Here is a 22823-nt window from a genome sequence, read left to right as displayed (position 1 = left end):
ACTTTCATTATCCCCTTTGGGGACCCCTTGTGATTTATTATTATATTGGCTGATATTTGATCACTTATATGCCTTGCCTCCTGAATATTTTGTTTTTAATTGTTTTTAATTAATGGTTAATAAAGATGGAATTTTTTGTGCTTATATCAGTTTGGTGCGGTGTTCTTGACGTATTCTTTTTCTGTTTTTTTTATGTGTTACTTGTATCATTCTGCACAGACTTGCTATATACTAGGCACTGTATTATTGTTATTATTTACTTAGTATAAGATTATTGGATAATGGTTCTTGATGGTGCTGACCCATTTTCTTGTGTGACAAACTGCTACTAGGTGATTATTTCTATGGGTGTCCAGTGCTCAGAAGAGAGTGTTTGGTAAGAATACATTTGTAGCAAGACAGGGGGTTTTGGTGTGTGCTCTGGTTTTGGTGTGCGCTCTGGTTTTGGTGTGCGCTCTGGTTTTGGTGTGTGCTCTGGTTTTGGTGTGTGCTCTAACACACATAGCATACATTTCTAGGTGCCTGTTCACAGCAATGCCTTGAAATTATTTGCATTATTCTAACTCACTGCATGCAGACTTTGTATTAAAGTCTATGTCCAGTCTCCATTGCAGTTCACACATATTATAACCCGTGCGTTATGCAACTGACCACTGTAAATCCAGCCTTAGATGTGATTCCAGAAATTCATGAAGGCTTGCTTTTTTCAGTACTCACCACAAGAGGGGGTAAAACCTTCCATAGATGTACAGAAAACTGATGTTTGTGCTGCAATAAAGGTCTTTTTATTTTTGGCACAGAGCATAATACAAAAGGAAATGTCTCTCACACAGAAAGACGAGTACCCACTTGTAACAGCATGCCAATAGCACTATACATCAAGGCAGCTTTGCCTCAGGCTAGTTAGGAGCACAATTATCTGGCTAAGTTTAAGCTACACTTATTTTCCTCTGATAGGAAGAAACAGTCAAGCTCACAGCTAGAACACTTTCTCCTCCTGATCTTTAGAATGCACATTACTACACTAGGACAGAGAGTGTTAAGTAGTGTTTGAATGGGAGGGAGTTGCAGGCTAAGATATTCCAAACTTGCTGTCCTCCCGTTTGATAGAGTGTAAAGCTTACATGAAGATGCTTAGATACTCTTATCTACTGGTACCTCTGGCTGCTGCGGTAATGAGCCTGGATCAGCAGACATACAGCCACAGTGCTGTTCTGGATGCAGAAGGCAAATATCAAATGAACTGGATGCACAAGGACAGTACCATTACCTTTCTGCTACAGGTGGAAACACTGGGCTATGTTGGATTTGGATTTTCTCCAAATGAAGCTATGGCATCTTCTGATATAGTTATTGGAGGAGTTCAAAATGGCAAGCCTTATTTCCAGGTAGGCCTATACATTTGTACTTTTCATGTTATGCATGTTAAAGCTGTGTTTAGAGCATTTCTAAAGATCGTATGCCCAGTATTTGATTTTTAAATTGGGTAGTGTGAGGCAAAGTGAGAGTGTCTTTTGCAAATACATTACTATTATAGTTCTGATGGAACCTAATTTGAGAAAATTGTTTAGCACCACGGTGTCTGTAGCGCTAAAAATGTTAGCCAATACACTGTTTGTTAACTGGGTTTTGGGGCACCCTGAGCTACTTTGGGTTCTTTACTCCAATTTCCGTAAATCACTGGCAAAATAAGGAAGTGGAGACACTGATATCATCCCAGGCAGGTGAATTATTGTAGATAAGTTTAGTTTTAAATAAAGTTTTCATTTCGTGGTCTAATATGTTTACAATAATTTATTAAACTTAATAAACAAGTGTGTAAGTACATACATCAATATCTGAATGTTTATATATATTTGTAATCTGGTGTATCAGTAAATGAAGTATCAAAGCATACTAAATAATAAATAACGACTTCAATAACCATTAATAAATAAATACTGAACACAATTGTAGGAACAAAATTCTTCACAAATCTTTTTTTTGTTTGCACGTTTTACACAATAGATGAAAGTTGGAACACTGGCACATTGCTCCTGCTGTCTGTGTCCCCACTGAGGAGATTTCATCTCCTTTTCTCTCCCAGGGACATGCATGGCTTTATTGCGGACTTCACAGTTCTGGCATATGGGAGAGGCACTGATAAAAACTTAATACAAGTTCTAAAGCCTGGCACACATACAGTTTTGATTGGCCAATTTTATTAACTGTGATTAGTATGTGGGCCAACAGATTTAGAATACTATGAATGTATTGTGTATGTAAGCTTTCATATTACATGGAGGTGGTAAAATTGGCCATTCATTGTCCAATCAAAATGGGATATATGTACCGGACTTAACTCTTGGTTTACTCTGTGATATAAAGTTTTATGTATGATTGTCGTGTCCCCATGGGAGAGATTTACCACTTCCTGTTTGGAGATGGAGCTAGGGAAAATTCCCTGATACAGAAGAGATACAACAGAAATAATAAAAAAAAAGTCAAAGGCTTTAGTCCTTTTTTTCTAAAGTGGCCACACACCAACCATACAATTTTTTAAATATCTGTTCAATTTAAGAATTGCAATACATTTTTCTGACTAATTATAACATTTCAAATATATGACCAATGTACCACACACGTATGTTAAATTTTTCCCCAATTATGATAATAAATGATTGAAAACGCTCACAAAATTGCCAGGGTGTGTGTATTAATAAATTGACAATCCAACACACACCATACAATCTTTAGAAAGATTGAAGAAAAATATCTGGCATTCCGGATCGATAAAAATAGAAGAAAACGTGAAATCCGATCGGATTTTTCAGACGAATGAAAAAAAAAGCTTTCGATTTTTTTCGGGAGATATGATCGTTTTTATTGAATTGCCGTAAAATCTGATCATTTTATTTTATCGTGTGTGGCCACCTTAACACTTACTGATATTAATATTATTGGACATGGATTGCCAACTGTACACTATACAACAAGTGTTCTACAGTAAATTCCCCTATATAAACTGAAACTGACTTCTTAAGTTATTGGTTTGAGATAGTAACTGGTTGCTGATTGTCTGTCTGACCATAACAAGATTTCTGTGTTTGGGTTCTTCTGTAAAGAGTAGTGCATGCTACATGTATTCTGATTCTCTCTGTATTGAGGCAGGAATAAACTGACATGCTATTGTGAAATGGCAAATGTTTTACAGTGTTCAGTATATAAAAGCTTATTAACTTCATTTTCTGGATTGGTTAGTATATTTCTGGTTTGGTATTGTGATTTGGTTTCACTTAGGTCTAAAGACATCAATAATGTTGCCAGACAGGTTTGGCTGATTCTGATCTTTAGTGTCACACTATTTTGTCATATTTTATTAACACAAGCACTGTTAATACTGATGATTGTGATTAATGATGCTGTTATTACTATTGTAGGTCTCTTTTTTAAGTATACTAATCAGATAATGGCTATGCACGGATAAAAGCAGCAGAAGGTTCCTGGAAGTGAATGAAGGTTAAAAGATGTGTTGAAGAGCTACAGTTTTATAAACCCAACAAACTATTTGTTTTATATTGATGATGATCTTGAATTTTCACCAAAATCATTTTTTGCATCAAAGTTTACATATTTGCCTTACTCCATATATTTTCTAGAATTATTATGGATTTTTGCCTGTCTGACTGATACACATTTTTGCCCCAAAAAAGTAGAACTTTTTTGAAAGTGTGCTTTTCCATGCCTATTATTATTATTTAGCATGTATATAGCACCGTCATCTTCTGCAGCACTGTACAGAGTATATTGTCTCTTAACTGTCCCTCAGAGGGGCTCACAATCTAATCCCTACCATAGTCACATGTTTATGCCTATTGACTTTAATGCAATTGGTGAATATAGGTTTTCACATGCATGCCCATATATTTTCTCATCTGTGCCAAAGTGTGACATTTTTCATGAACATGATTGTGTAATGGACATGGTCATACTTGCCCATCATTAGGGTTTTGGTTTAGTTGTATCCCTCCATTACTACAATGTATATTCTAGCGGACTGAGTGCATGTGAAAGTGTGTCTCTGTGTGAGTGTGTGGGGGGGAAGGTGGGGGTGGGAGCTTTTACTATTCCTCTCTTTTAGAGAGTTTAATTTATATCTTATCAGAACAAGAAGTGGAGGAAATGGCCCAAAATAAGGAGACAGACAATCATGAGAACTCTTCCATACTATCTGAATATATGTGGTGGTAGAATTACAGTGCCCAATATATTAACAGTATTATATTTCACGTGTTGTTGACCTCTTAAATATAGGAGATACAGTAATTTTTTATGCAACATCATATTATTTATTTTACATGGACTTTAATGTAATCTAACTCCATAACCACAGACTTCAATTAGCTCTTCAGTTTGTTGGTAACAGAAAGTCATTGGCTTTATTAGAAGTGCTTATTATTATTGCACAGGGACAGAAAGAGATTAGTGGTTATATGAGAAGTGCATATATTATCACACAGGGACATAAAGTGATTGGTTATGTTAGAAGTGTATATATATTATCACACAGGGACAGAAAGTGATTGGTTATGTTAGAAGTGTATATATATTATCACACAGGGACAGAAAGTGATTGGTTATATTAGAAGTGTATATTATCACACAGGGACAGCAAGTGATTGGTGATGTTAGAATTGTATATTATCACACAAGGACTGAAAGTTATTTGTTATATTAGAAGTGTATATTATCACACAAGGACTGAATGTTATTGGTTATATTAGAAGTGTATATTATCACACAAGGACTGAATGTTATTGGTTATATTAGAAGTGTATATTATCACACAGGGACAGAACGTGATTGGTTATTTTAAAAGTGCATATTATCACACAGGGACAGAAAGTGATTGGTTATGTTAGAAGTGTATATTATCACACAAGGACTGAAAGTTATTGGTTATTTTAAAAGTGCATATTATCACACAGGGACAGAATGTGATTGGTTATGTTAGAAGTGTATATTATCACACAGGGACAGACAGTTATTGGTGATTTTAGAAGTGAAGATTATTATCACATTGGGACAGAAAGAGATTGGTGGTTATTAGACAGTAAACAAACATTCCACAGTAGTGATGTAGCAAACATGACATCGTGACCTCAAATTTTCCGCAAAAGTTCGCGACTAGGCGAATCTGGCAAACAGCCTTAGACTTCAATGGGCAGACAAATTTTAAAACCTATAGGGACTGTTTCTAGCCACAAAAGTGATGCAAAAGTTGTTTCAAGGGCCTACCTGGACTGTTGCATGCCTGATGGGTAAAGTCCCGTCAAAAATTACGTAGTGTCGTGTTTTAATCTCTAAAGGGCAGAAATCACAGTACATTCCTAAATTTGTGGAATTAGTGCTTTAAAACTTCTGACGTGCATACACGGTGATAAGGTAGAGTAAGAGTTTTGCCCGGTTCACACTGACAGATGAAACGCCACATTTAACGCGCTGCAAACAACCGCAAAAAGCTTTAGTGGTAACCTCCAGGACATAAATATTAGTCCCTTTGGTGGCAGTCTTTGTGTAGTGGTGTGTAGTGGCCGCCGTGCTTGTGTACACGTTCGCAGGAGTGCAGGCAATTGCGTTTTCCAGCCCCTACGGTCGGGCCGAGGTAGTTCAATGACAGTTAAGTGACCAAAAAAACACTGATTCTGCATTGAGGCCTCATATAGGGGGCAGCAGTGGATACTAGATGCCAGTAGTGGTGGTGAAACAGTGGCGTAGCTAGGGTATTTGACACCCAGTGCGGATAATTTACTGACACCCTCCCCCCCAAAAAAAGCAAAGCGCACCGTGGCACAAAATGGGTGTGGCCATAACATCACATGGGCTGAGCTAACTGTAATGTAACTGTGTAACAGTAAGGCAGTGGGCTAATATAGATAGCCAGAATAGTTGCCCCCAGCATAGGTTAGATAGGTAGGTGCCCCCAGTATAGGTTAGTTAGGTAGGTGCTTCCAATATAGGTTGCCAGTATAGTTGCACCCAGTATAGGCTAGCTAGGTAGGTAGCTGCCCCCAATACAGGTTAGTAGATGCCCCTAGTATAGGTTAGATAGGTAGGTGCCCCCAGTATATATTACATAGGTAGCTGCCCCCCAGTATAGGTTAGATTGGTAGCTGCCCCCCAGTATAGGTTAGATAGGTAGCTGCCCCCAGTATAGGTTAGATTAGGTAGCTGCCCCCCAGTATAGGTTAGATAGGTAGCTGCCCCCCAGTATAGGTTAGATATGTAGCTGCCCCCAGTATAGGGTATGTAGGTAGGTAGATGCCCCCCCCCCCCAATAATAGAGGAGGGAGTCAGCCGCGGGGAGGGCAGCCCGACCTCTCCCTCCCTTTCTATCCCCAGGCCGTCCTCCGTGCTCCCCCCTCTGACTGCAGAGTTAGCGCAGGGAAGCGCTGTAAATAGTAAGTAACGCACCTCCCTGGTTCCAACCGCCGATCACTTGCCGCTGGTCTTCTCCTCTGCATAGAACCTTATATACATGCTGCTTCCTGTTTAGCAGCGGCCTGGGGAGAGGAAGGGAGTGAGAGGCCGGGCTGCCCTCCCCGCGGCTGACTCCCCCTCCATTACAGCGCCCCCCACCTCCCTCAGCGCTCAGGGTGGCCGGGGTCACCCCACCTGGTGTGGGTTGCACTCCCTGCCCCCCCCCCCTTCATGATGTTTATGTGGTAAAGGATTATTGGGTTATGGTTGGTGCACTACTAGGACCAGCAGACCTCCAGTCTCCAACAGCTAACATGTGCACTGGACATACAGGATTGCAATATAACAATAGCAAAGAAAAAAAAGAAAAACAGCCCTCAGAAGGGTGAACCACTGTAGCACTAAGCACTGACTGCACCTGTCTGCAACTGCTAAAGTGCACTGTGTGGACACACTGACTGAACATGAATATCACAATATCAAAACAGAGCCTTTAGAAGAGCTCTGGGGTTGTGTAGATGGTGAATTGGTATTGTAGCAGCAAGAAACTCCACTGGGGACACAGAACACAGACCTAACTAACACTTTCCCTATCTGTAGCACATTCTCACTGATCTCCCTAGCACAGAAGCCAAACACAGACTGCAAAATAGCTACTATTCTGGCTTTCTGATAGGTGTGTGTGTGTGTGTGTGTGTGTTGGGGGGGGGGGGGTCCAGGTGGGAGGGATAGCTGATTGGCTGCCATGTGTCTGCTGTCTCTGGGGTGAGGGTTTAAAGTTGCATACAGTAAAAAACGGCGCCAGGGGAAAAAATGGCGCATGGTTCTGAAGCATAATGCTGATAAAACGATATTTAGCGTTTTAATGTGATTGTGTTCCAAATGCAATTTTTCGTTTTGAGTTTTGCTAAAAAGGTTTTTTTGCACAAGAAGATACAGCGACAGTCTCCCCAGGCTGCCTGTGGTGTGGTGGAGTGCATTGCCCGGCTGCCTGCGGTGGGGCGGGAGGAGGCAATAGCTGCCCGGGGAAAAGTGTAGCAGATGTGCGCAGGGAGTGGGGGCAACTCCCACCCTCTGTTCCTCACCTCGGGAGCCCCCTCCTTTTAATGACAGTCAGCGCAGCGGAAGATACAGCTGATCAATCACCTCCCCAGGCTCCGGTCTTCAGCAAACGTTAGTAGTGTAATCGCCATTGCAGAGAGAAGAAACAGCGTAGACCTACAGCTCTAACGTTTGCTGAAGACCGGAGCCTGGGGAGGTGATTGATCAGCTGTATCTTCCGCTGCGCTGACTGTCATTAAAAGGGGCTCCCGAGGTGAGGAACAGAGGGTGGGAGTTGGCCCCCACTCCCTGCGCACATCTGCTACACTTTTCCCCGGGCAGCTATTGCCTCCTCCTGCCCCACCGCAGGCAGCCGGGCAATGCACTCCACCACACCACAGGCAGCCATCCAGCAACGATGCCACCTGAAAACGGTATACTACGTTTTCCGTACATTTGAATGGCGCGCCAGAAAGTAGCTGCGGAGCTATGCGCCAGATTTCCCTGCTTCGTTAAAGTTTGGCTCCATTATAATGTATAGGGGGCAGGTCAAACATGCCATGTGTTCGTCTGAGTGGGCGAATGCGAATACGCGTTTTTCGCAGCACACTGTTCACCGGCAGAACAGTTCGGGCCATCTTTATTCTACATGGATGCACCTACCAGCGGTGAAGATATTGATTTGCCACCTGTAATACACTTAAGGATATAAATCGAGGATTGGAAAGATTTTACACTAATTTATAAAGTAATATTGTTAAAAATAGGAATTCATTACACTATATTCAGTAAAGTTGTTCTTAAAAGCGGACCTGAACTCAGAACTTCCTCTCTGCTCTAAAATATACGCAACAGCATAATAAGCTTTAAAGAAAAACATTTATTTGTTACAGCTGATACAAATTCTGAAATAAATCTGCATGCTTTCATTGAAGCAGACATATTGTTAACACCCTGTGCTTTTCAAACGAGCTTATCTGCCTTATCTGCCATGGCAGTCAGCTGATGTCGGGAGTGATCAAATTACAACTTGTGATTAGACACAGATGAGGGGGTATTAGTCAGGCTATACTCTCTAAATACATACAGGGTGCATTTCTCCATGTTTCCCTCTGCCCTGTGCAAGAGTACAGGTCAACTTTAAGAAATCATTCAGAATAGAAAAACAATATGCAATGCAGCTGGTTTTAAATAGACTGAGTGCCAGTTTAAATCTGTAGTTTACCTAGCAGTCACTATTAACGGAATGACACTCTGGAGAAATAAGTTCGACTGTTTCTCAGTCACTGCTTTTTTTCCCCATGCATTTGGTGCTGAGACCCTGTACAAACTGCAGCAGCTGATGCTACTGCTCATCCAATCAATTGTCCATGCTGAGCAGATGTCATCAGTTTATGCTATATGTGCACAGTGCATATGTACAGGCTGACCAGTGGAGTAAAAAGGAGAACACAAGTGATCCAGGAAACCTGGAGTAGTTCTGTCAAAAATTCTATGCTATCAACTTTTCATCTCTCACAAGGGTCATGTGAAAACATGGTAGGCTGGCAGAAGGGCTCATAAATTCAGTGACTGCAGCAAGAACCTTGTTATTAAATCCAGGCTATCTTGCATTGTTAAAGACACGTTTTCTTTTGCGTGTGTACATGTGACTGCAATAGCACAAACTCAGATCTAAGAACCTTTCAGCAGATCATGCTGTATCTTTCTCTGGTGGCTGAGAAATGCTGCCACCTCATAGTGAACATAATTTCTTCTAAAATCCTGTTCAAGTTTGCTGGATCAATTATGGTCCCCAGTGTACTCCACTCATCTCCAGCTTTAGTAAATCAACCTCACAAGCCCATTCCTCCTTCTGCTGACTGTACTGCAACCAAACCCATAGCTCTTCTAAAAGGATCTTTATCGAATTTCATATGGCTGCCACCAGCAGTGAAAATCAGTTTGATGTGTATGTGGCTTGTAAAGTCCGTAATCATAGTCTTCAAAGCCAGGAATCAGAATTAGCATCTGCCTTCTAGAATGACGTATTAGGATGACTGTGGATGTATTCATTGTTTAGCATGTCTCATAACTGGTCAAATGAATTAGATGTTGGTTAGTTGTGGTGGCACAGTCCAACCACCAAATAATTATTGTTTCAAACAATCAAACCAGAACACACATATATATGCAATGGATGAAAGACTGAAGACACCACTAGAGACTAACCTTGTTTTTTAGTGAAAGCCTGGAGGATCTATGCTTAATGAAAGATAATGCTTAGATTGGTTCTGTAAGATGAAAGACTTGGCAAGCTGTAAGCAATGCATGTTTAAAAGCAAAGAGCTTTTGTTACCGGGACTCTAAATTTGACTCTTCTATCTTTAACATTACATAAAAATGAGAACAACATTAAAAGCTTGATAATTCATTACCTCTTTAGGGATTTTGCCTGTCAGTATGATGCGTAAGGCAAGGTGGATACTGAGCAGTAATGAGGAAAAGTAGAGAGAAACAGGAACTTGCTAGCCTTTATTTTAAAATAAAACTGTGAAATTATAGATTTAATATTGTTTAGTAATTGTTTAGAGACCTCTTTGTGATGTTTGTGATGAACAAAAATTGTCTAAGTCTGCCTAATAACCAGCTGTTAACTAATTGTTACTTGCTTTGATTGGCTCAGTTTCTTTTCATTTAGTGGGCATTTGCATATTAGGACCGTTTTTAATTAGTCAGAGACTAGACCTGAACGGTTCGCCGGCGAATGGTTCCAGGCGCACTGCCTGGGTTCGCGATCGCGGAGAACCGCAAACTTTACCGGAAGTTCGATTTGCCCCACAGTGCACCATTAGGGTAAACTTTGACCCTCTACATCACAGTCAGCAGGCACATTGTAGCCAATCAGTGTACACTCCCTCCTGGAGCCACTCCCCCCCTTATAAAAGGCAGGCAATGCCAGCCATTTTACTCACTCGTGTGCCTGCAGTAAATAGAGAAGGGACAGCTGCTGCAGACTCTCTCATAGGGAAAGATTAGTTAGGCTCTTGTAGGCTTCTTAGCTTGCTCCTTGCTGATTCTTATTGCTAAAATAGCACCCCACAACAGCTCTTTTGAGAGCTAATCTTGTTCTTGTGATCTATTTTCTTTCTGTGTGTCCCACTGACACATTCAGTAACTAACTGTGTGTGTGACAGGTGCACATTACCCATCACTGCATATACCTACCTGTTGTTCACTGTGCACCCACCCACCTACGTGAGCTGAGTGCACACAGTGTCACGGTGCCTGTCCGCTACCTGTCCGTGTGTGACAGGTGCACATTGTAATATCCATTACACAATATACCTCCCTACCTGTAGTTCACAGTGCACTCACCTACCTAGGTGAGTTGAGCGCACACAGTGTCACTGTGCCTGTCCGCTACCTGTCTGTGTGTGACAGGTGCAAATTGTAATACCCATTACTGTATATACCTACCTACCTGTTGTTCACAGTGCACCCACCTACCTACGTGAGTTGAGTGCACACAGTGTCACTGTGCCTGTCCTCTACCTGCCTGTGTGTGACAGGTGCACATTGTAATACTCATTACTGCATATACCTACCTACCTGTTGTTCACAGTACACCCACCTACCTACGTGAGCTGAGCGCACGCAGTGTCACTGTGCCTGTCCTCTACCTGTCTGTGTGTGACAGGTGCACATTGTAATACCCATCACTGCATATACCTACCTGTTGTGTTCAGTGCACCCACCTCATCACTGCATATACCTACCTGTTGTGTTCAGTGCACCCACATACCTACGTTAGCACATGCAGTGTGATATACCACTCCGTGCATACCTGTTAACTGCACCTGTGTGACTGCACATTGTATTAGTCAAGTCAGTGCATAACTTTCACTTCATCCCTCCTGATATGGACAAAACTGACAAAACAGGTAGAGGCAGAGGTAGAGGCAGACCCAGAGGAAGGCCACCTGGCAGGTCCGTGCGAGGTCGTGGTGATGTAATTTCGTGCGGCCCTGGACCAAAGTGTAGTGCTCAGAAGAAGGCACGTCCGATCAACTCCCAAGATTGTCAGGACGTGTTTGACTATTTAACACCTCATCTTCCACAGCCACCAGCACTACTCCAAGTACCAAATCCGCTACATTTGACAGTTCACAGGAGTTATTTGGTGGGGAATTAACTGATTCACAGCAACTACTGTTACAACAAGATGAAGGCGCTAAGCAAGTTACACCACCTCATATGTCGGAGTTACATTACTTACACAGCCCATTGGGTCAACCTGGTGACCAATGGCAAGCAGGGAGTACGTGTCTGTGCAGCGGACTAACTTGTGACACCTCCACGGCTTGCAGGCAGGCCTCCTGGCGGTGAAGGGGCTTGCGTATCATAATGAAGCAATGACCGCCAGCTATATGAGTGTCTCGGGGGGTGGCACACCAAAGATAATTATTAAATGCAGAGCAGAGTTATTAAATGCTTTCTTTGCTTTTGTCTTCACAAGGGAAACATCACTGTTGTAAATTACAGAAGCAGACGAGTCTCAATCTTCCAACTGTAATATTAAATAGTTAACGCAGGAAGAAGTGAAGGCAAGACTAAATAAATTAAAAAATAGACAAGGCACCTGGCCCGGATGGCATGCATCCTCGGGTCCTAAGGGAATTAAGTTCAGTTAGAGATAAACCCCTTTATCTTATCTTTTGTGACTCTCTTTCAACTGGCAGAGTCCCAGTGGATTGGCGTACAGCCCACGTTTTCCCATTATTTAAGAAGGGCAAAAAATCAGATCCAGGAAATTATAGACCTGTAAGCTTAACATCAGTTGTATGCAAACTATTTGAGGGGTTACTAAGAGATACTATACATGACTTCATAGTAGAAAACAATCTTATTTCTCAGCATTAACATGGGTTTACTAAAGACAGGTCCTGTTTGACTAACATGCTCAGCTTTTATGATGTAGAGAACGCTAATGTGGATACTGGGAATGCTGTAGATGTGATGCACTTGAACTTTGCAAAGGCCTTCGACACTGTTCCCCACAAAAGTCTGGTGCAAAAGTTGAGGATGCAAGGACTGGGGAAGAGTCTGTGTGCATGGATAGGGAACTGGCTAAAGGACAGAAAACAAAGAGTTGTGGTCAATGGATCATACTCAAAATGGGAGACTGTTAGCAGTGGGGTCCCACAGGGGTCTGTACTTGGTCCAGTGCTCTTCAATTTATTTATTAACCACTTGAGGACCTAGGTCTTTACCCCCCTTAAAGAGGAACTGTAACGACAAAATGTCCCCTGGGGGGTACTCACCTCGGGTGGGGGAAGCCTCCGGATCCTAATGAGGCTTCCCACGCCGTCCTCCATCCGTCAGGGGTCTCGCTGCAGCCCTCCGTGCAGCGGTGACGTAATATTTACCTTCCTGGCTCCTGCGCAGGCGCTCTGACGGCTGTCGGCTCCGAAGTAGGCGGAAATACCCGATCGCCGTCGGGTCTGCTCTACTGCGCAGGCGCAAGTTTCCGGCGCCTGCGCAGTAGAGCGGACCCGACGGAGATCGGGTATTTCCATCTATTTCCGTGCCGAAAGCCGCCACAGCGCCCCCGCTGGAGCCAGCAAAGGTAAATATTGAAGCTACAGTCGGCTCTGTCGCCGGCTGTTCGGAGGGCTGCAGTGAGACCCCCGTGGGACAGAGGACGGCGTGGGAAGCCTCATTAGGATCTGGAGGCTTCCCCCACCCGAGGTGAGTACCCCCCAGGGGAGGTTTTTGTTGTTGTCTCTTTAAGGACCGGCCACTTTTTTTCCATTCAGACCACTGCAGCTTTCACGGTTTATTGCTCGCTCATACAACCTACCACCTAAATGAATTTTGGCTCCTTTTCTTGTCACTAATAAAGCTTTCTTTTGGTGCTATTTGATGGCTCCTGCGATTTTTACTTTTTATTATATTCATCAAAAAAGACATGAATTTTGGCAAAAAAATGATTTTTTTAACTTTCTGTGCTGACATTTTTCAAATAAAGTAAAATTTCTGTATACATGCAGCGCGAAAAATGTGGACAAACATGTTTTGGATAAAAAAAAACCATTCAGTGTATATTTATTGGTTTGGGTAAAAGTTATAGCGTTTACAAACTATGGTGCAAAAAGTGAATTTTCCCATTTTCAAGCATCTATGACTTTTCTGACCACCTGACATGTTTCATGAGGGGCTATAATTCCAGGATAGTATAAATACCCCCAAATGACCCCATTTTGGAAAGAAGACATCCCAAAGTATTCACTGAGAGGCATAGTGAGTTCATAGAAGATATTAATTTTTGTCACAAGTAAGCTGAAAATGACACTTTGTGACAAAAAAAAAAAAAGTTTCCATTTCTTCTAACTTGCGACAAAAAAAAAAAATGAAATCTGCCACGGACTCACCATGCCCCTCTCTGAATACCTAGAAGTGTCTACTTTCCAAAATGGGGTCATTTGTGGGGTGTGTTTACTGTCCTCGCATTTTGGGGGGTGCTAATTTGTAAGCACCCTTGTAAAGCCTAAAGGTGCTCATTGGACTTTGGGCCCCTTAGCGCAGTTAGGCTGCAAAAAGTGCCACACATGTGGTATTGCCGTACTCAGGAGAAGTAGTATAATGTGTTTTGGGGTGTATTTTTACACATACCCATGCTGGGTGGGAGAAATATCTCTGTAAATGACAATTTTTTAATTTTGTTTACACACAATTGTCCATTTACAGAGATCTTTCTCCCACTCAGCATGGGTATGTGTAAAAATACACCCCAAAACACATTATACTACTTCTCCTGAGTACGGCGATACCACATGTGTGGCACTTTTTTGCACCCTAACTGCGCTAAGGGGCCCAAAGTCCAATGAGTACCTTTAGGATTTCACAGGTCATTTTGAGAAATTTCGTTTCAAGACTACTCCTCACGGTTTAGGGCCCCTAAAATGCCAGGACGGTATAGGAACCCCACAAATGACCCCATTTTAGAAAGAAGACACCCCAAGGTATTCCGTTAGTAGTACGGTGAGTTCATAGAAGATTTTATTTTTTGTCACAAGTTAGCGGAAAATGACACTTTGTGAAAAAAACCAATAAAAATCAATTTCCGCTAACTTGTGACAAAAAATAAAATCTTCTATGAACTCACCGTACTACTAACAGAATACCTTGGGGTGTCTTATTTCTAAAATGGAGTCATTTGTGGGGTTCCTATACTGTCCTGGCATTTTAGGGGCCCTAAACCGTGAGGAGTAGTCTTGAAGTTTGGCCGAGTGATGGTGGTGGGCGATCTGGGGCAGGGGGGGAGAAATCAGTGTGCTTGGGTGCGACATAGGGTGGCTGCAGCCTGCCCTGGTGGTCCCTCGGACACTGGGACCACCAGGGCAGGAGGCAGCCTGTATAATACACTTTGTAAACATTACAAAGTGTATTATACACTTTGTATGCGGCGATCGTCGGGTTAACATCCCGCCGGCGCTTCCGTATGGCCGGCGGGATCTTGCGGCGGGTGAGCGGAGACAGGCGCCGGCGGAGGATCGCGTCATGGATGACGCGATCGCTCCACCCATGCCCCTACAAGGACCGCCGCCATTTGTCTATACGGCGGTCCTTGCGGGGTCCACTTCCCGGCCGCCATTTGTCAATACGGCGGTCGGGAAGTGGTTAATGACCTAGTAGATGCAGTAGTGAGCAATGTTGCTATTTTTGCAGATGATACAAAATTGTGCAGAATCATCAACTCTCAGGAAGATAGGGACATATTGCAACAGGATCTGGATAGGATGGCTATATCGGCACATAAAAGGCAGATGAAATTCAATGTTGAAAAATGTAAAGTCATGCATTTTGGTCGTACCAATGGTCTAGCACCATACAAAATACATGGGATACAGTTAAGGACATCAAACTTGGAGAAGGACTTAGGAGTACTCATCAACAACAAGTTAAAAAATTGCACTCAATGCCAAGCCGCAGCAGCTAAAGCTAACAAAACTTTGGGATGCACTAAAAGGGAAATAAAAACTCGAGATGCTAGCATAATATTGCCCCTGTTTAACTCTCTAGTAAGGCCACATCTGGAATATGGAATTCAGTTCTGGGCACCACATTACAGGAAAGATATTGCTGTTTTAGAGCAGGTGCAGAGACGAGCAACAAAATTGATACGTGGGATGGAAGGTCTCACTTACAAAGAAAGGTTAGATAATCTGGGTTTATTTAGTCTAGAGAAAAGACGCCTTAGAGAGGATCTAATTAACATGTATAAATACATCAGAGGGCAATATAAAAGCTTGGCGGATGAGCTTTATGTCCCTAGGCCTTCTCAAAGGACTAGAAGACATGATCTGCGCATGGAGGAAAAATGTTTTAGCCATTTATTTAGGATAGGGTTCTTTACAGTAAGAGTGATTAAGATGTGGAATGCATTGCCACAGGAAGTAGTTATGGCAAACTCTATACCTGCATTTAAAGGGGGCTCAGATGCTTTCCTTGCGTTGAAACACATCCATGGCTACAATTACTAGGTAACACCTAATGATGTTGATCCTGGGATTTTATCTGATTGCCATCTGGAGTCGGGAAGGAATTTTTTTTCCCATTTGGGGCTAATTGGACCATGCCTTCTAAGGGTTTTTCTCCTTCCTCTGGATCAACAGGGATATGTGAGGGAGCGGGCTGATGTTGTGCTTTTTTCTCTGGTTGGACTCGATGGACGTATGTCTTTTTACAACCCAGGTAACTATGTAACTATGTAATAAGGTCATTGCTTCATTGTGGACAGACCAAATTTGATCAGCTGGACAGTCACTGTTCTGTCATTCAGCTACCTCAGCCCGGCGACCATATGGGCAGGAAAGTCGCCATCACCTGCACTCTCGTCATGGTGCACACCAGTCCAGCACGGCCGTCACTACGCAAACAGCTGTTTGCGGTGCGTTACACAGTGAGTTTGGTCTGTCAGTACTCTAATTACACTCCCTGATTGATATATACACATGCAAGGTGTTTTAAAGCACTTTAGGCCTGCAATTTAGCATTCAATGTGATTTTTAAAACGCTGCTTTGCGTAAAATTTCAGATTTTTCCCCGGGATTTTTGGCGTGTATCCCACTCCGCCATGCCCCCCTCCAGGTGTTAGACCCCTTGAAACATCTTTTCCATCACTTTTGTGGCCAGCATAAATGTTTCTAGTTTTTAAAGTTCGCCTCCCCATTGAAGTCTATTGCGGTTCACGAAAGTTTGTGTGAATCGAACGTTTGGCGAAGGTTCGCGAACCGAAAATCGGAGGTTCAGGCCATCTCTAAGAGTATTAAGAACCATGTGCAATCCCATCTAATAGCTATCTAACCCATTTTGCATGGTTACTTGGCTAGCAATTCTAAAGTAAACCATCATACTTCAGTCAAATGTGACACTTCTTACATCTTGAAGTGACAAAAATGTTTACACAGTAGGGGCTTGATTCACAAAGCAGTGCTAACCTACTTAGCACGTCTAAAGTCTTTAGACGTGCTAACCAGGAGCCTAAGTAGGTCAGCACCAGATTTCTCAATCAGATCGCGCGCAAAGTTTTGTAGCAAATTTTTGCGCGCGCAAAGTCCTATGCGCGCGCTAAGTCCCATAGGCTTTAATGGGCACTTTGCACGGAGCGCCCTGCGCTCTGTGCAGTGCGCGCCTAAAGTTTTACGCACGTAAAGTTTTAGCCGCATACAGTTTTGCACGCGAAAAGCTCGTTTAGACGTGCTAAGGGGGTTTTCACAGGCGTGCTAACAGTTAGCACTGCTTTGTGAATCAAGCCCTATGTCTCCATTTTTATTTCTTACCCTTGGTTGACTTCCTTGGTATAGTTTTTTAATCTCCGATGTCAGCAGGTTGGACAGTGACAAAAAAAAAATCTATTTTATTTATTTTAAATAGTAACTATAACATTGATATTTGAGTAATTGATAGTCACAGAAAAGCCATTTCCTATCAGTTCTTTATAGCAGAGAGATATAAGCTCCATCCTTTGAGAAGAGGTTAAGGGTACCATACAGTCACTTCTTTAAAGGATGCTTTAAGAACTTTAATCTGGACATTGTTTTCAGTCTGCTAGCTTATTTGCAAAGTCGTTCTCTGGTTGTCTTCATTATCATCACCACCAATACCATTATCATCATCTGTTTCCACTACTATTAGATTATTATCAGCAAGTGCAGCATATTTACACCAAACATTAAACTGTGAGGACTGCTTGATCCACTGCCTTATATAAATTCATATGCCCCAATCTCCTCCAGAGTCTTCACCTTGTGTGGTGCGCCCCCGGTCAGCTGAGGGATGATGACAAGTGCACAAGGTTATACCAAGGCCTTAATAGGACCAATGTATAGGAACTGAAGGCTGTAAGACAGTGATACTAACTGAACCACACTAGATAGACACAGGCAGGAAAATCAGGCAGTCCAGGTCAGAAACAGGTGATCAGAATAGCACGGCACAGAATCCGAAAACTTTAACCAATCCAGTAACAATCCAGGGGCATACACATATCAGAATAATATGGCACCAAGTATAGTTCCAAAGGTCAGACCAGGCAGCAATCCATTAACAGGGTAAAGAGGCAAAGCAAGGTCATACACAGTAATTAACAGAAAATATCACACCCAATGGAGTAGCACAAGGCAACTATCACTATCATGAGAGCAGGTTTGTAACGATTGGGTGCTGCTACTCAGACGTCTGATTATTGGGTGATCTGCAGTATCACCAATAATGCAAGTATATCTCACAATGTACTGTGTGATAGTGATTGGTGCAACAGTAAACAATAAGAAGATAGAGCCTCCCAGAGGAGCTGGGAGGCCTAGCAACACTGTACTTTAATAGTTTGACTGGACCTTACCAGAGGGGCTAGTAAGGTACTATCCGTACAGGTAATGGCTTTATAAAGCAAGACCTTACCAGAGGAGCTGGTAACGTACTGTCAGAATGCGTGCCTGTATACTTTAACAGGACCTTACCAGTGGAGCTGGTAAGGGACTACAGAACATAGCTATGAAGTAGGTACAAGGCAAGATCCTATAAGTAAGTACTGAGTGCTCACTAGAGGAGCTGGCGGGCACTAACTGAGAACAACGCTAGTCCTCACCAGAGGAGCTGGTGGGTACTAGCTACAATAGAACTGAATAGGTTGACAAGACCTTACCAGAGGAGCTGGCAAGGTACTATCAGAGATAAGTGACTGGATAATTTGACAAGACCCTACCAGAGAAGCTGGCAAGGTACTATCAGACACAGTAACTGTATAGTTTGGCAAGACCTTACCAGAGGAGCTGGCAAGGTACTATCAGACACAGTAACTGTATAGTTTAGCAAGACCTTACCAGAGAAGCTGGCAAGGTACTATCAGTAACAAGTGTCACCTCACCAGTGGAGCTGGTGGGTAATACTACAAACACCTCACCAGTAGCAAAAGACCACTGGTGAGAGGAGTGGTCAGACAGGCAAGGTTTGGCAACAGAGAGGCAGTATTAGTACAGAAATGACAGGCAGGAGAATAGTAGGTAATCAGGCAGAGGTTCAGCAACAAGGGTCAGATAGGCAGAAGTACAGAATCAGTAAGCAAATGCGAGGTCAGAGAATAGCCAGAATCATACACAGGTAATCAAATGGTAACAATATACAATGGATCCATCTGAAAATGGCGCCTGCGAATAATGGCGCACAGTGTTGCCGCTAATACGTTTGCCGCTTATCGCTATTTAACGGTAAAGCCTTATTGTTACTTAAAGTTAAAGCCTTATTGTTATTTAGCGTTAAAGTCTTATAGTTATTTAGCGTTAACACACAGAACCCTCTCTGTACCTATCCCTAACCCCTAAACCCCCCCGGTGGTGCCTAACCCTAACCACCCCCCCCCTCCCCCCTGGTGGTGCCTAACCCTAAGACCCCCCTGGTGGTGCCTAACCCTAAGACCCCCGGGTGGTGCCTAACCCTAACCTTGACAGTGTTACATTAAATCCATTTACCGTTTTGCAGTTAAATAACGTCTGCAGTTTGGCTTATGTAGGGCGCTATTGATAAATAACGTTACTGTGGGCAATAACGTCTGCTGTTTGGCAAATGAACGTTAGTGTGTGCCACTATTGATAAATAACGTAAGTGTGTGCCGTTTTTCTTCTTTTTCCTCTGTGCGCCATTATTTTGCAGTACTAACGATAAATAGCGATAAGCGTATCTTTTTAATGCGGCGCCATTTATATGCATAGGCGCTGTGCGCCATTATTCACTGATCCGATATACAATAGTCCTAGTCTTGTGTGAAATCCCTGGTTTCCTCCCAGATCAAAGCACACCGGATACTAGTCTAAGGTCTGAGCGCTAACACGAAGTATTCACGACAGCAGACAGTTTGCTAATGGAGAACGGAGGCTTAAGAAGCAGAGGAAGGCTCTCAGCCGCGCCCAGCTCGGAAACCGCCAATCCGAGCGGCGAGAGCCACTTCTGACGTCAGCCGACCGGCAGGTCAGCTGACGCGCCTTCTCCCAGCATAAAGGTCCTGTCTCCGCGCACGCGCGAGACAGCGACCCTATGAGCTGATGACAATACTGTTCCCGGCGTGCTAGATGACGATGGAACGGATGAGGTCTGGGAAGAGTGAAGGTGGTTGCGGGTACACCCTGCGTGTCCCCAGCCGCCATTCCTACAGATGTTACAAGGTTTAAATAGATGAGGAGCATCATTGGAACAAAATCCTAAAAACCTATTGGCTATTTCAATGATACTACATGTTATGTCTGCAGTACATATTTTTTAAGCGAATGAGATGGTAAAGAGCCATGCACCCTCGTCTATAGCTATTGTGAGCTGTGCACATAAATACTAGATAAAAATAAGGTTTACTACTGGATTGTAAGATGAGTTAAATCTATTGTAAAAAAATATAAACACACCAATGGTGACCACATGCGGTTGTCTGCCAAATTTAAAAAGCTGTGCGCACAGACACGGGTACATGGACCCTGGAGATGTCACGCCAGCTCAACCCAGAAGCCAGCTGCACAGGCAGGCTCTTGGTGGACGTAGACTCGCCATGGTAATGATCAGAAGGTAAGTTCCTTACATAAACATCATTAATGGTGGTGGTGTGCTGTGCACAATTTCTAGCCCACTACTTTATAAATTTTTGCAAAATGTATGAGTTTGGTCTTGCAGCAATGACTCTAATCCATCTGATTTTAAAAAACGCTAATCAATCGTAAAACGCTCAGAAAAGCGCTTCTAGTGTGAATGGGCCCTAATGTGAGACACTTACGAACCTGACAGTCAGGTTCACCATGTGACCTGCTTAGATGAGAATGAGCAAGTATGTCCCAAGATGTATTAAAACACACACTGCGCCAGAATCTATATACTGCACATATATCTAAAGTCCACAATTCATATATGACACTTATATTCACTGTCCAATCGGTATTGGGATCGCTGCAGATAAAGTCCAATTCGGAGTAAATATTATGTAGAAACCGCTGCGCTCTCCAAACCTGCAATAACACATAAACTCCACATAGGGTAATATTGTATGATCAATACAGTCTCTCCACACCCCTCGTGACTTGTGACTTGTGCTCCCCAAGCAGCAACTCTTGGTGCTCCCACTTCGCCTTTTCCTAAATGCTCACCAGATATATACCACCCCAGTTTTCAGGTGGATCTTAAGCAGTGATTGATAATCAACTCTCTTGGCTCAGATGGAGCCCACCTCTCAATTCAGGTGGAGTGTAACGATCGGTGGGCGCAGAGAGTATCTGATTACCGGTGATCTGCAGTATCACCGGAAATACAGATATATACCAGATTATAAGTGATCTGCAGTCTCACCGATAATCCGATATACAAACTAACCTCTGTTCACCTGAGTAGAGTGTAGTGTTTGGTGTAACAGTAACACTTAGAGGACAAGGCCTCAATGCAGCAAGGAGTACTGCACAGATTCCTTCCGCAGACCTGAGCTCTCCAAGACGGGAGGAGTCAGACTGACAGTAGGAAGGTATATCTGAAAGTGACCCTCAGGAGGAAGGATCGCTAACAGAGCGAGGAACCGCCTCTAACGGTAAGGTCGGTTCTCGAGGTCGGACAAGCCAGGTCGTACACACACGGACAGATAAAGTACAAGATCAGGAGGCAAAGGCGGAGTCAAAGTACAGGCAGGGTTCAGCAACGAGGTATCAGATATATCGGGGTACAAAATCAGGAGGCAGAAACAGAGTCAAGGAACGAGCCGGGGTTCGGCAACAGAGTATCAGAAATATCGAGGTACAAGATCAGAGTTCAGGAGGATAGTCAAAGCAGGCAAAAGTCATAACATATAATCACAATCAAACTAGTACTTTAGCTATCAACAGAATCTAGCTAAGTGTAGGATTACAGCTCCAGCTGGTCCCGGCACACTTAAGGATCTGACTACGGATCTGGGTGCTCCCACATATGTGATCGCACGCCAGACAAAGAGCAAGTGAACAACCAGCAGTATATATACTCTAGGACCTTTCCAGGACCTCCCTAATTGCTGGTCCAATGAGAGCAGTGGAATTTGTCAGCTGACCCAGCTGGTCAGCCGACACCCTTCTAACTGCTATTTAAACTCTGCCTCTGTGCTCGCGCGCGTGTAAGTCTGAATCCTGGTGGACTATCAGTCCCAGCCACACCAGTACTGTCATGCAATGTATCTAGTGCGGGGGCCGCCTCTGATGCGGATTCCGCCGTTACCAATGCGGATTCCGCCGCACTGCCCATGCGGCGTGCGGCGTTTTTTCCGCGTTGTGACGCCATGCTGGACGCGGAAACAGACGCCTCACCTCGAGAGACGGCGGCTTTTCCGCGTTTCCTCACAGTACCCCCCTCCCGAGGAGTGGACTCCGGACAACTCCTACCTAGGTTTCTCGGGATGTAAGGCGTGAAATTCCCTCCTTAATTCGTCCGCATGCATGCGACTCCCCGGTACCCATTGTCTCTCCTCAATGCCGTACCCTTTCCAATGTACGAGATATTGTACCGAGTTTTGTACAACGCGTGAATCTAAAATCTTTTCTACCTCGTACTCAGGTTGGTCATCCACCAACACAGGAGGAGGAGGAGTGGGACCCACATGGACTGCTGGCTTAAGCAGGGATACGTGGAAGGACCTTACCCCACGCATGCTAGCGGGAAGATCAACAGCGTAAGTGACGTTGTTGATCCTTCTGGCTATCGGGAAAGGCCCGACAAACCTGGGACCCAACTTGTCTGAGGGCTGTTTCAGGGCCAAGTGACGTGTGGATACCCAAACCAAGTCTCCTGGT

At 43.4% G+C, this 22823-nt stretch overlaps 1 protein-coding gene across 1 annotated transcript in view; it reads left to right on the top strand.

Moving 5' to 3' along the window:
* Window positions 1-805: 805 nt before the first annotated feature.
* Window positions 806-22823, top strand: part of MOXD1 (monooxygenase DBH like 1) — a 126921-nt gene continuing 104903 nt past the window's right edge. The window contains exon 1 of the mRNA XM_068279484.1: window positions 806-1388. Coding sequence (XP_068135585.1) covers window positions 1125-1388 — 264 coding nt within the window. The 5' untranslated portion in view covers window positions 806-1124. The remainder of the gene's footprint in view (window positions 1389-22823) is intronic.

This window comes from Hyperolius riggenbachi, chromosome 4 (assembly GCF_040937935.1).
Source record: "Hyperolius riggenbachi isolate aHypRig1 chromosome 4, aHypRig1.pri, whole genome shotgun sequence".
Taxonomy (NCBI): domain Eukaryota; kingdom Metazoa; phylum Chordata; class Amphibia; order Anura; family Hyperoliidae; genus Hyperolius; species Hyperolius riggenbachi.
The sequence above is the reverse complement of the archived record's forward strand: the minus strand, read 5'-3'. Positions and strand labels throughout refer to the sequence as shown.